Consider the following 12,220-nt stretch of genomic DNA (forward strand, 5'->3'; position numbering starts at 1 on the left):
GGTTGGGTTCATGCCCCGGTCTGGGAAGATCCCACATGCCGCGGAGCGGCTGGGCCCATGAACCATGGCCGCTGAGCCTGCACGTCCGGAGCCTGTGCTCCGCAACGTGAGAGGCCACAACAGTGAGAGGCCTGCGTACTGCAAAAAAAAAAAAAAAAAAAAAAAAAGGCAGAAGCATGGAGAATAGAGGCTTTGGGTAAATTCCCTGGCAGGCTGGTTATAATTCCCACTTAAGAAAGCTTGTCAGAATGTAAATTGGTGGAAAGTGACATTAGTCCGACAATAACCTTAAATCTATTTAAATTGATTATAAAAACAGTAATGCACTTGCAATTGCTGGTACTTTAACTGGTCGACATATAACACATTCCTACGACACGAGTCAGAACTGATTGCAATGCTATGAAAGAAACTTGCTGGTCTGCATAGTCAAAAAGGATTACAAAGAATAAACCACAAGCATAACATATTCTCAAATTATTACCGTGGATGAGAAGAAACTGGGTCTGATTTTTAGGGGAAAGTTTACATAAAAGAAAGAAGAAAGGAGACCTCTACTAGACACTCAAGGTTGACATTTGCTGTGTGACCTTGGGCAAGTCACCAGTCTCTGAGTCTGTTTCATCAGTGAAATGAGAGGCCTGGATTACATGACCAGAAAGGTCCAGCCCAGCTGCAAACTGCTACAGAGCTGGATGGAGACTCAGTCTCCATCTGACTTAAGTATTTCCTAAGTACTTCCTAGTAAAAGCCAAAAGCTTTGGCATTTCCAAGTGTCTCCTGTATGTTAGGTTCTGTGCTAGCTGCCCCACGTGATTGAACTTATTTTATGCTCATAATGGTCCTTGACAGTTTATGTGCATCACCCCATCCTAGAGAAGACAAAATCAAGGCTCAGAGAGAATATGTAACTTGCCAAGGTCACTCAGGCAGCAACCAGCCGATCCGAGATGCCAGGATTCAAAGACTCAACCTCTTTCCATTTTCTACACCACTCACTGGATAGCCATGGCCTGGCGACACCAGAATGGCAGCAGGTAACTGAAATCATGCCTGTGCTGGCTCCATGCCCCAAGGCCAAATTCCTTAGGCGGTGGAGCAGAGGTCTTAATTCAGCAACGGAGTCCAGGCAGCTGAGTGGTTAGAAATTTGGGTTCTGGAGCCGGCATGCCTGGCATTCCCATCTCAGGTCCTCAGAAGCTGAGTGGCTTTCCCCCAACTTAGCCCCCCTGAGGCTCGGGTTTCTCAGGCAGATAACCTATTCCCAGGGTTGTCAGGGGGATTAAAGGAAGTTATCCGTGGAAAGCTCTCAGCAGACTACTTGAATATAGTACATGCCCACTCATTATGTCCCACCTAGCTAAACAGGAGGGCATCCAGGGAGCGACGAGCAGTTTTTAAGTTAATCTCTGGCAGGGGTTATGAACCCGGGGTCTACAAACGCCCTGAAATTATGTGCCAAAAGCCATGTTCGTGCTTGTCTTCAGGAAACATCCTTAACCTTTGTCAGATTCTTATAAGGGTCTGTAGCCAGAAGGAGATTAAGATCTTTTGCCTGCTGGAGACCCAACGTCTTACACGATGAATCACTCCTGAAATAACAGCGTTGGCAAAAATTCCTCCTCAAATCATGGGAGAAGTTGCTGGGTTCTCTCAACATGGCCTCCCAGACACGTGGGCCTCTAGCACTGATCACACAGCCCCAGAAACTGTGCCCACAGAGCTCCCAGGTGGTTCCTAGAAGAAGGTCAGAAGACAAACCCCCCAATGAGCAGGAATTAGGTTTCAGGAACCTTCCCCAGCAGGGCCAGTTCCAACAATCCATTCTTCCTCGGAGAACAATCAGTGTGTTTGTTGTTGCATACCTCTAAGTTAAATATACCCGGAATGCTGGCTCTTTGCTGGAAGCTCCCAGAAGCACCCACTTTAGCACTGCTAAAGGCACGCTGCTCCACAACCCGATATGCAGCACCTGATTCCCCACAGACCTGTCACCTTCTCAGACCAGCCTTGCCTCGGGAGGAGCCCGTGGTGCTGTTGGAGCCTTTGGCCCAGTAGGCAGGGCCCGAGCTGCCCACTGGCCCCTCTCCGGTTGTTGGGACAACCATCCTCAGGAATTTCGGCCTCCCTGTCTTCCCCTGGGTGAGAAGGGGAGAGAGCTGGCAACCCCCCAGTGAAAGGGGAAGCTGAAAACTGGATTCCCTACCCCCAGCAGCCTCCAAGCCGGACAGCACACAAAACAGCTCAGGCCCAGAGAGAGGAACGTGCCAGGACATTCTTCAGGGTTGGTAACCCGAAACGCTATTCTGTTCTCTGCGGCTAAGAAATCACTTTTCTGACTGAAGGACCATTTGATTTACTTCTTTTAAATTCAGGGGAATGGACAGGTGTATCTCCTTGATTCAGATAAGGAAAAAAACCAAGACAAATGGGCGCGCGTGCACACACACACACACACACACACACTCAAGGAGCAGAATCTTTTTTTTTTCTTAATTTTTTATGTGATATTTTGTTTCATAGCATTAACCAGCTGCAGAGATGTAACTGCCTTGGCAGAATTTCTCTCCCCTAACCTCACCACCCCAAAGAAGCCTGGCGCTTTTCAGCCTTGTTAAATGTTCTCCTCCTCTCAGTCCCCTCACCCTCCTGCCTGCCGTCCCCCCTCCCAATTCTGCCATGGAGTCAGGAGGGAGAAGGCGAGGTCAAGCCCGAATCAGCGAAATCCTATCTGAGAACTGGCAGGGGGCTTAGAGACATCTCATCAACCTTCTTCTCTCACCAAAGGAGCACTTGCACCTCAGAGAGGTCAAGCGATTTGCCTGAGGCCACACAGGTAGGACAAGAAGGCAAAACTCCCTTCTGGGGTGTGCAGGAGGGAATTCCAGGGAGTCAGAAGTGGATACCCTCTGCTCAGCTCTTTCCCCAAACTTTCAAAGTTGGCTCACCACAATAGTGAGCTCAGAACCCCTCAGCGCCCCAAGCTCAGGGGCCCTACCCCGGGCCAGTGCAGGTGGGATGACCAGCAGATATCACTACAAAGATGCAGCATTCAAACCAGTGGCCTGCAAAGCGGAGAGAGTCAGCAGCTCCAGGAAGTGCCAATATGTTTTTAATGCCTGCCAATCTGCCTAAAAACACAGGCTACACAGCCCTGTTGCTGGAGCCGTGGACAGGCCCCAGGAGTGAACTCAAATATAATGGCACTGTGGTTCCCCCCCCACTGTATTTTTAAAGGTTCCCTAGTATTGGGGGCAATAGATATTACTAGTTTCCCCTTTATGAAAGTGGCTAAAAAAATTCAAATTGGGTTGATTTAAAGTCAAATATTAAGTAAGCAATAACACAGGTGGATATAGCAAAAAACGTGGTCCACATAATACTAAAATTTGGGAAATTATGCTCTAGTCAAGTCAGTATCCGACAGAAGCTATACTGCTTGCCCTCTTCCAAGGGTAAAAAATGACCGTTGTTTAAGAAGCTTTCTACAGCTGTGTTATCCTCTCAGCAACCCAGAGAAGTTCCTAGATGCATGACCTGGGCCGAGTTAGCAGTGTCCTCGACATTCAACTGCTAACAGCACACTGGACTCGGTAGCTGCTGGGACCTAAAATATGGGAGGACACAGAAACTTGAACTTGTGCCTGTATTAGGAGAGGACAAGGGACTGTCCAGTTCACCAACACAGCAACAGAGTCCCTGGGGCAACTGACCCTGTGGGGAGCATGGGGAAGGAAAGTGAGTAGGACCACAAGTGTGGAGGTTAGAACTTCAGAGCCGGTAAAGAACTCGGCATAAATAAGGCAGAGGGGTGGAAAGATCAAAATACAAGCAAATCGCACCTCCGGGCCTCAAAGTTTGTCTCACGTTTGAAAGTGGGAGTTGGGCCTTGTTCTTCTATGTCCCTTCCAACTTTGAAGAGTTCCACTGTTGGGCTTCTCTGGTGGCGCAGTGGTTAAGAATCCGCCTACCAATACAGGGGACACGGGTTCCAGCCGTGGTCGGAGAAGATCCTACATGCCACGGAGCAACGAAGCCTGTGCGCCACAACTACTGAGCCTGCGCTCTAGAGCCCACGAGCCACAAGTACTGAGCCCACGCACCACAACTACTGAAGCCCGCGTGCCTAGAGCCCGTGCTCCGCAACAAGAGAAGCCACTGCGATGAGAAGCCCGCGCACCACAACGAAGGGTATCCCCCGCTCGCGCCAACTAGAGAAAGCCCGCGCGCAGCAACAAAGACCCAACGCAGCCAAAAATAAAATAAATTAAATAAATTTTTTAAAAAAAGAGTTCCACTATTACTCCTTCCCTTCCAAGCAAATCATTTGTCTGACAAATAGGGAAACTGAGGCTCAGAGGTACAAGCAGCTTGCCCACGGGACGCTCTCCAGCGTTAAAAATTTCTCTTCCGGATTAAATTGAGACATTCAGCGTGGTACTGAACGCAGAGGAGGTACCCAGTAAATGTTGAATGAATGAACCAAAGTGCTCACAGAAACCACGAGGAATCTCCGCTCACATTTTCTTGCTGCTTTTTCTCAACCTTCACCTCGCTACACACCCCATCCTGGACTTCTGGAACCTCCATCCCAACCCCACGGGATGAAGGGTCCAAACAATTCACCTCCATTGCTTTACAGGCACTGACACCCAAGGTCACAGCGACCAGGTGAAAATTCCGCATTCCTGAGGCACTTTGACCACGGAGGCGACTGCGGTCCCAGAGGGTGGTCCTCCCCTCCCCATAGGATATTCATGGGGAGGGGGGGTGCGTGTGTGCAAAGAAATGCCAAGCGGTCCAAACCAGGAGAAAGTCTGGAAGCTAAGAGCCACACACTCCACCTGCCTCAGCAAAAACAAATCCGGTGCTCCAGCCGGCCTGGTGCCCACCAAGGTCAGGACGCGCTGGTGCAGGGCTGAGAAGCCGCGGTCCCCAGAGAAAGGGAGGGAGGAGAAAGAGGGATGGGCAGGGCTTTGCGGAGGCCTCTCACCTCCATCTACATCCTAACAGCTTCCAAGTTGCCGTGAGATTCCTGGAGAACCGGTCTCCCCGATCAGACCTCCCCGGCTCCTTCCTTTCCTTCCCTCTCTCGGCCTCCAGGCCCCCAGACTGCTCCCCTGCTCCTCTCAGAGCCGCGGAGACACCTGTCAAAAACCACACTCCAGGCTGCCTTCCCCTGCACGCACGCAGTGTCCTTCCTCCAGCGGTCTCCCACTGAGTCCTGGGTGCCTGCCACCCGCTCCAAACCAGATGCTTCCCCATCCCCCCTCTTCCCCCACCCCGTGCTGGGGAAAGCCTTCCCGGGAAGCCCCAGCATCGCTCGGCTAGGTTGCTCCCCCAGCCCCCGCCCGACCCAACTAAGGGGAAGCGGGGGGCGGGGGGCGGGGCTAGAGCTTAAGGTCAAAACTCCGGGCAGGTGCCGCCTGGGGCCTGAGTCCTCATCAGAGGAAGGCGGCGGCGGCAGCCTGGGCCAACTCACTTGGCCGTCCCCTCCTCCCGGCAGCCCACCCGGGCGGTCCAGAAGGGGATGAAGGTGGAGCGTGTGGGGTGCGGGAAACCGAAGACGCTCGCCGAGCTCCTCGGCATCCCCTGCACAATCCCGGCTGGTGGCCCGTGGGGCAGGAGGGGGCCTCTCGGGGTCCTACCTGTCCCGCGGGTCGATCCAGCTGGTAGTGCGGCTCGTGTGGTCTATGTAGTAGACCTTGCCGTCGAAGTCGTGCGCCTCCTCCCAGCCGTCCGGCAGGGGCAGCTCCGGCCGGGGCATCTTCCCGAGCGCGGCCCGCGCTCCCCCATGCAGCTCCCGGCCGCCGCGGGGGCCCCCGGCTCAACGGCTCCGGCCGGCTCTTTTCGGCTCGGGCGGCCGCCGAGGCACCATGATCTGGGGAGTGGCGCCCGCGGACTGGGGGCCCTAGTGAGGGCCGGCCGGGGTGGCGGCGCTGTCCATGCGGCCCTGCGGCCCCGGCCCGGCGCCGCCCGCTCCTCCCGCCGCCGGCCCTCTCACGCTGCCATGTGCGTCCGCAGCGGCGCGGTGCGGGGCCGGGTGCGCGCCCCGCCGGCGTGGCAGAGCGAGTCGAGCGCAGCTGCCGCCTGCCCTCCTTCGCGGCGCGCGGCGCCCTTCAGCCTCCACGCCGCCGCCCGCCGCCCGCCGCCGCCTCTTCCTCCCCCCAGCCGGGTGCTATCCCTCCTCTCAGCTCCGCCGTTCAGCGAACGCTCTCGGCTTGCGACTTCTGCCTCCGCCAGGTGCGGCTCGGGCGGTGCAGGTAACCGCGCTGCCCCGGAAACGGGAGGCGGAGCACCGGGCGCCAGGGTTCCCGCGTCCCCTCCCCGCGCCCAGCGCAGCGAGGGCGGGTCCTAGGGCCCGAGACGCGCCCCCTCGTGGGACAGTCCCAACCGCCGGCTGCTCCTGCCGGAGGAATGGGAGCCCGCCCCTTACCTGGGTTCCTGACCCAGACTGGCGCCCCAGGAGGCTAGAGCAAGACCCGCTCTCCCTCTGCTTCCCAACGCTCCTGGCTCTCTCCACTCCGAGGGTCCAGGCTCTTGCACAGGTGGCACCAAATCTTACAACTCCCCGCTTCTCTCATGTAGAATCAGGAGTCAGGCAAGAAGTGGTTAAATGGAAACATTCTTGCAAATCGGGGAACATAAGTTTTCCAGGATCTCTGATCCCTTCCCCCAACACACACACCATCTGTCTCCCTCTTATTCTATTCTTCTCCCCACGTTGTTTCACCCATCCCCCCACCCCTCGTATTTGCAAATGTAGCTGGCTTTTCCCCGGGACCGTAAAATTAGGAGTGCTATCAATCTACCCCACCCTCCTCGACCCCGGAGGACTTCCAGGCGGTGTCAGGGAAGCACTCTGTAAAAGTAATAGTAATGACATTGTTGTTGTTCATTAAATTGAATACTTAACCTGTCCCAGGCAGCTTCCCCTGCGTTCTCCTCTGCGATACTATTTGATATGTTATAGCTTTGGGGGAAGGGGGTTACGAAAAAGAAGAAAGCAAGCAAAGTAAAATTCCATGTTGAAAAAAAATGAGAAGAAAATTTAAAAATCAATATTGCTTAAGAAATTAAAAATTTGTAATTACTTAATTAAAGTTAAGGATCAACTGGCTGTCTATGTCTTCTGACTGTGTCTTTAACCATTTTTTGCCCTGGATATATAGCGGGGAGGTGAACTGGAGGAATGAAGCCCAGTGTGGTGTATCCTTTTGTCTGAGCCCCACAGTCTCCCAGAGGAGCCAGCATTCTGTGTTGTATGGGCCAGGGTGTGCTGAGCAAAAGGGAGAATCCCATGTTTGTGGTCTCATCTTCTTTTGTTAGAGAAGCCCCACCATGGCAGCTCCTCACCTCCAAATGCCTTCTGCAAAGCCAGTTACTTCTTAAGGCCAGACTCATGGGCTCAGTATTTGGCCTTACCCTCCCTCCCTCATTCCATAGATGCCATGCACAAAAGTCCAGAAATGTGGGCCTCAGACTGGCCTTACAACACCTAGAAGTAGGAATTCCCACTCCTTTTATGGGGAGATTCCCATAGCCCTCTGCACCGCCTCTGCTTGGGCCTCAACTTCACTATGTATAAAATCCTCGCATTAGTGATGAGGGCAATAGCTCAAAATTAAAGTCAACGTGGTGCTAGGTGCCTCACACGCAGGATCTCATGTAAGTGTCAAACACCACTCTGGAATAAGGAATACAACTTATGATACCCATTTCACTGATGAGAAAACTGAGGCTCCAAGATGCTATATTGTTGACCAGGGATACAGAGCTAATAAGTGAACCTAGGCCTGACTTCAGTACTCGTGCTCTCCACCATTAACCTATTCTTTCTTTTTTTTTTAGTTACTCTGCAACTCCTGGACCTACCCACGGTCTGGATCTGGAATATCATGGATGCTTATGCATGCTTGTCCCTTTTGATGCTTGTTTCATAGTTATTTGGCTGAGAAGCAAAAGCTCTGGAACCACTCTGTGTGGGTCTTAAACCCTCCCTATCTTCTAGCTGTGTGACCTTGAGTAACTTGCTTAACTGAAGTCCCAGTCTTAGGTCTGAAAGTCACCATAATAATATAGACTCTGTAGGGCTTGTCATAAGGGCTACAGATGAGAAGTGTAGAGGGCTTGGCACTCCACAGTAGGCTGTCATCTCAGGGGCCTCCCTGTGGTACGTTTGGAGCACCGTGTACACCCCTGTGAAACTGATGAAGTATTTTCTTTTCCAAACACAAGCCCATGTCCTTTCCCCGCCTGAAAATTGTGTGTGGTTGTTTGTGACAATCTTCGTAATTGCTGCTTTCATTTTTTTGCCTTGTTTTGCAACCATGCCTTCCCACCGGCTGATGTTGGTTGTGAAGGGAAAACCCCTTTTAGACCACCAAATCCAACTTTCTTTTTAGCCCAGGTGCCCTAGCCCTGGCATTTCCACATGACTTGTTCCTGCACATCTTTAGACCTGGGCTGGGAAGCAGGAAATTGAGACCAGAGCAGGAATCCACTCCTTAAAGCCTTACTCTGTCCACCTTACCTCCACCCCCCCACCTCCCCGTGGCAGAAGAATCCTGGGTTATCTCCCAGAAGCTGCAAGCAGGGTGAGGTAATGAAACAGATGACTGCCTGCCCCATGTGATGGTGGGTGAATCATCCCTAGGCATTCCTTGAGGCTGAGGACCAACGTGAAAGGGATTAAAGGTAAAACCGGCTCAGCCATGTGATAGGGCAAACTGGACATTATTCTACAGGTGAATGAACTGCAGGAATCTGACAAGAAGCCCGGCCCCTCCTGGCCTTCCTCCTGGGCTGCATCTGGCTGCTCTGGAGCTGAGTTGGGGCCGAGCAGAAGGGACCACAGGACAAGGCTTTCTTCGTTTGCTTTCACAACCGGGTCGCCCACCTGAACCTGAAAACAGGTTGTCTTGTTTTGTCAAAGATACCCACTGAAATCCTTTCCCCCACCGCGGCAGCAAAGGAGAACACACACGTGTCTCAGAGAATCAGAGAGGCAGGGTAACATATTTCATGAAGATGGTGAGGAGGAGAAATTAGCTTTTTAAAAAAAAAAAAATCAGATATGCCAGCAGTACTTTCCTGTTAGCATCGACATTCTTCAAGGAAATGGGGGCTGTGGAAACCTCTGCGGAGATTTTTCTTCCGACTCCATGACTGTTCCTCCCTACCTCATGCTTTGCCTCCCACGCATCCTGGAGGATGCACAGTTACGTTTAGGTGACTGAGCCGATAACGTCCCCTTACTTTAGTTGTGCCTTATGTGTGGTTCATAATTTGGCCCGTGAACTATTTTCTTTCTTTTTTAATAAATTTATTTATTTTATTTTATTTTATTTATTTATTTTGGCTGCGTTGGGCCTTCGTTGCTGCGCACAGGCTTTCTCTAGTTGCGACGAGCGGGGGCTACTCTTCCTTGCAGTGCGCGGGCTTCTCATTGCGGTGCCTTCTATTGTTGAGGAGCACGGACTCTAGGCACACGGGCTTCAGTAGTTGTGGCCCACGGACTTCAGTAGTTGTGGCACGCGGGCTCAGTAGCTGTGGCACACGGGCTTAGTTGCTCTGCGGCATGTGGGATCTTCCCGGATCAGGGCTCGAATCCGTGTCCCCTGCATTGGCAGACGGATTCTTAACCCCTGCGCCACCAGTGAACTATTTTTTTTCAATGATGGGAAACCATGTCCTAAGCCAGGGAAAATTAGGGTGCAGAAAACCTTGGTGATGTGAGAGCTGAGACAGAAGAGGTGGTTTCTTATTTATCTCTGGGTCCTCAGTGTTTAATACAGAGCTTGAAAATACATCGAAATAAGTCTAGCACCGTCACCTCATTTGACAAATCGATGGAGTTTCTATGAATAATGACTCATTGCCCTGGTTCTCATTAGTCCCATTTTACAGATGTGTAAACTGAGACTCAAGAGGCGAAGTGACTTTTCTATAGTGACATGGTAAATAATAGAGCCAAGAGTCCAACACAGCTCCTCCCAACTGGTTTTTTGCTCCTGAATTCATGGCAGTGTAGGATCTAGAATGCCAATGAAGAAGGAACTTCAGGTTATAAACAGTCTGGTTGGAAGGGGGTGGAGGAGCAGCCAGGAGACTACTAGTCTTGAACTCCTGCTTTCAGTCAGATTGCATATCTGTTGGAGTGGTTGCAGGTGGGAGAGGGCATGCTGAGGCCATAGCTGAGTTTACAATGAAAGGGCAGAGTTGAGGTGTGGGTTCTGAATTCCAAGCTGAAGATAGGCCAACCTGGTTCTCAACCTCCACCAATGCTGTCAACAAGGCCCACCTGGGGCTTAGATAGCAGGGGATTTAACAGGCTGAGCTGTCTCTGTGGAAGGAGGGGCACTTTTCTCCCTATGCCGCCTTTTTCTTGCTGGTCCATTCATTCACTGAACTGGATTTCTTTGGGGCAGGAGGTTACCCTGGGACTGGCAGGAGAGGTTTCCACTCTCCCATCCAAGAGGCCTCTGTGTACTGGGGACTGGGAGCTGTTGTGTCTTTCACCAACGACGAAATGAATTATGCACTGAAGGAGAAGGTAAAGATGAAATCTCAGTTTTGAGAGTCCGGGTGTGGAGGAGAAAGAAAGGGTGTGAACGGAGGGAGGGAGTTCCTGCAAAGCACTGCTTTCCTCCACATCTACCCCAACCACAGACGAGGAGCCCTGGTGGGAAGCAGGGGAGGGGGTGGAAGCACAGTAACCAGTGGGCTGGCTGAAAGAAGCCTCTCTTGGGTACTTATAGAGCTTGCATCTCCATGGTACCCAGGCACTTAAATTAAACTCCAGCCCAACTGCTTAGAGACTGGTGGAATGAAATGCTCTTTACCTGTCCTCTGCTCACGGTTTGATACCTCATTGTCAGAATTTTAGTTGAGCAAACTGAGTGAGTTTTATAAGATGCTATCAAGAAGGGTGTAGGGTTTGGGGCTAAAACCCAGATAACTTGCCTTAACATGGGGGCTGGGTAGAGTAGTGGAAAATACACGGGCAGAAAAAAAAAAATCCGTGTGTGAAATTGGGCTCTCCATCATGGTTGCTGTGTGACTTTGGGTATGAGACAGTACCATTTTGAGCCTCAGTTTTCTCATCTGTGAAATGAGAGGACAATACCCACCTCACTGTCAACTTGTGACAACTAAGCGAGATGATGTATGTAAAGTGCTAGCTCAGCCACTGAAACACAGGGGTTCTTTTAAAGGTGGTCCCTTACCTCCTTAGCTCTTTACTCATTTATTCAACAATACTCTTGTCTGTCAACTGTACCAGACAATGGGTCAAGCCCTCAGGACACAGGGTTGTTTCTGGTCTCAGGGCAAGGACAGTTTAGTCGGGGAGATATACAAGTCAACAAATAAATAAATATTTGCATGTTGGGATTGAAAACAAGAAGAAAACAGCATGCTATGACAAAATATCTTAGGGTGGGGACTGGCCCAGAGGAGAAGACCCTTCTGAGAAACTGACATTTAAGCAGAAACCTGAAGTAGCCAGCAATGTAAACAGGCCAAGAATGGGCATTCCAGGCTAAGGGAGCAGCAGGTAGAAAGGACCGAAAGATTTGGTGTGTTCAACACATCCAAAGAACCCTGTTTCCATTCCACTGTAAACTGCAGGAGGTTGTTTTTATGGAGGGATCCAAGCTAAGCAGTGATGTCCTACAATCTTGCAAGGTTCTCTGACCCCAATCGCATGGCTTCCTGCACGGTCATGGACATCCTGATCTGGGCTAAACGGAGTCCCTGCTCCCCAGCCCCTGTTCCTCAGCTGCAGAAGCCTGTAAATGTCCAAGACAGCCTAGTAAAGTTTGGATACTTTACTTACTCTATCTTTAGTTTTCAGAAGGTGTTATGTGTCTCGATGTGGATTTGAGGGGGTTTATCTTCTTTGGCATTTACTCAGCTTCTTAAATCTGTGGTCTGATGATTCCTGTCAAAGTTGGGAAGTTTCCAGCCATTATTTCTGAGTCCTTTTTCAGTCTACGCTCTTTCTCCTCTCCTCCTGGGACTCTCATCTTTAGTTACAGTCCTTCAGGTCCCTGGGGCTCTTGCTAATTTTTAAAATTTTTTCAGTCTATGTTCTCTCTGTTGTTTAGATTAGCTCATTTCTATTGTTCTATCTTCTAGCTCACAGTTCTTTCCTCTGTCCCTTCCATTCTGCTCTTGAACCCATCCACTGAGGTTTTCATTTCAGTCGTTATGTTTT

At 51.1% G+C, this 12,220-nt stretch overlaps 1 protein-coding gene across 1 annotated transcript in view; it reads right to left on the minus strand.

Annotated features, from left to right (window-relative positions):
- Nucleotides 1-5,786, minus strand: part of WWC1 (WW and C2 domain containing 1) — a 152,795-nt gene extending 147,009 nt beyond the window's left edge. The window contains exon 1 of the mRNA XM_082835734.1: nucleotides 5,649-5,786. Coding sequence (XP_082691860.1) covers nucleotides 5,649-5,767 — 119 coding nt within the window. The 5' untranslated portion in view covers nucleotides 5,768-5,786. The remainder of the gene's footprint in view (nucleotides 1-5,648) is intronic.
- Between the last annotated feature and the right edge of the window lie 6,434 nt (nucleotides 5,787-12,220).

This window comes from Leucopleurus acutus, assembly GCF_964270905.1.
Source record: "Leucopleurus acutus genome assembly, chromosome: 3".
Classification (NCBI taxonomy): domain Eukaryota; kingdom Metazoa; phylum Chordata; class Mammalia; order Artiodactyla; family Delphinidae; genus Leucopleurus; species Leucopleurus acutus.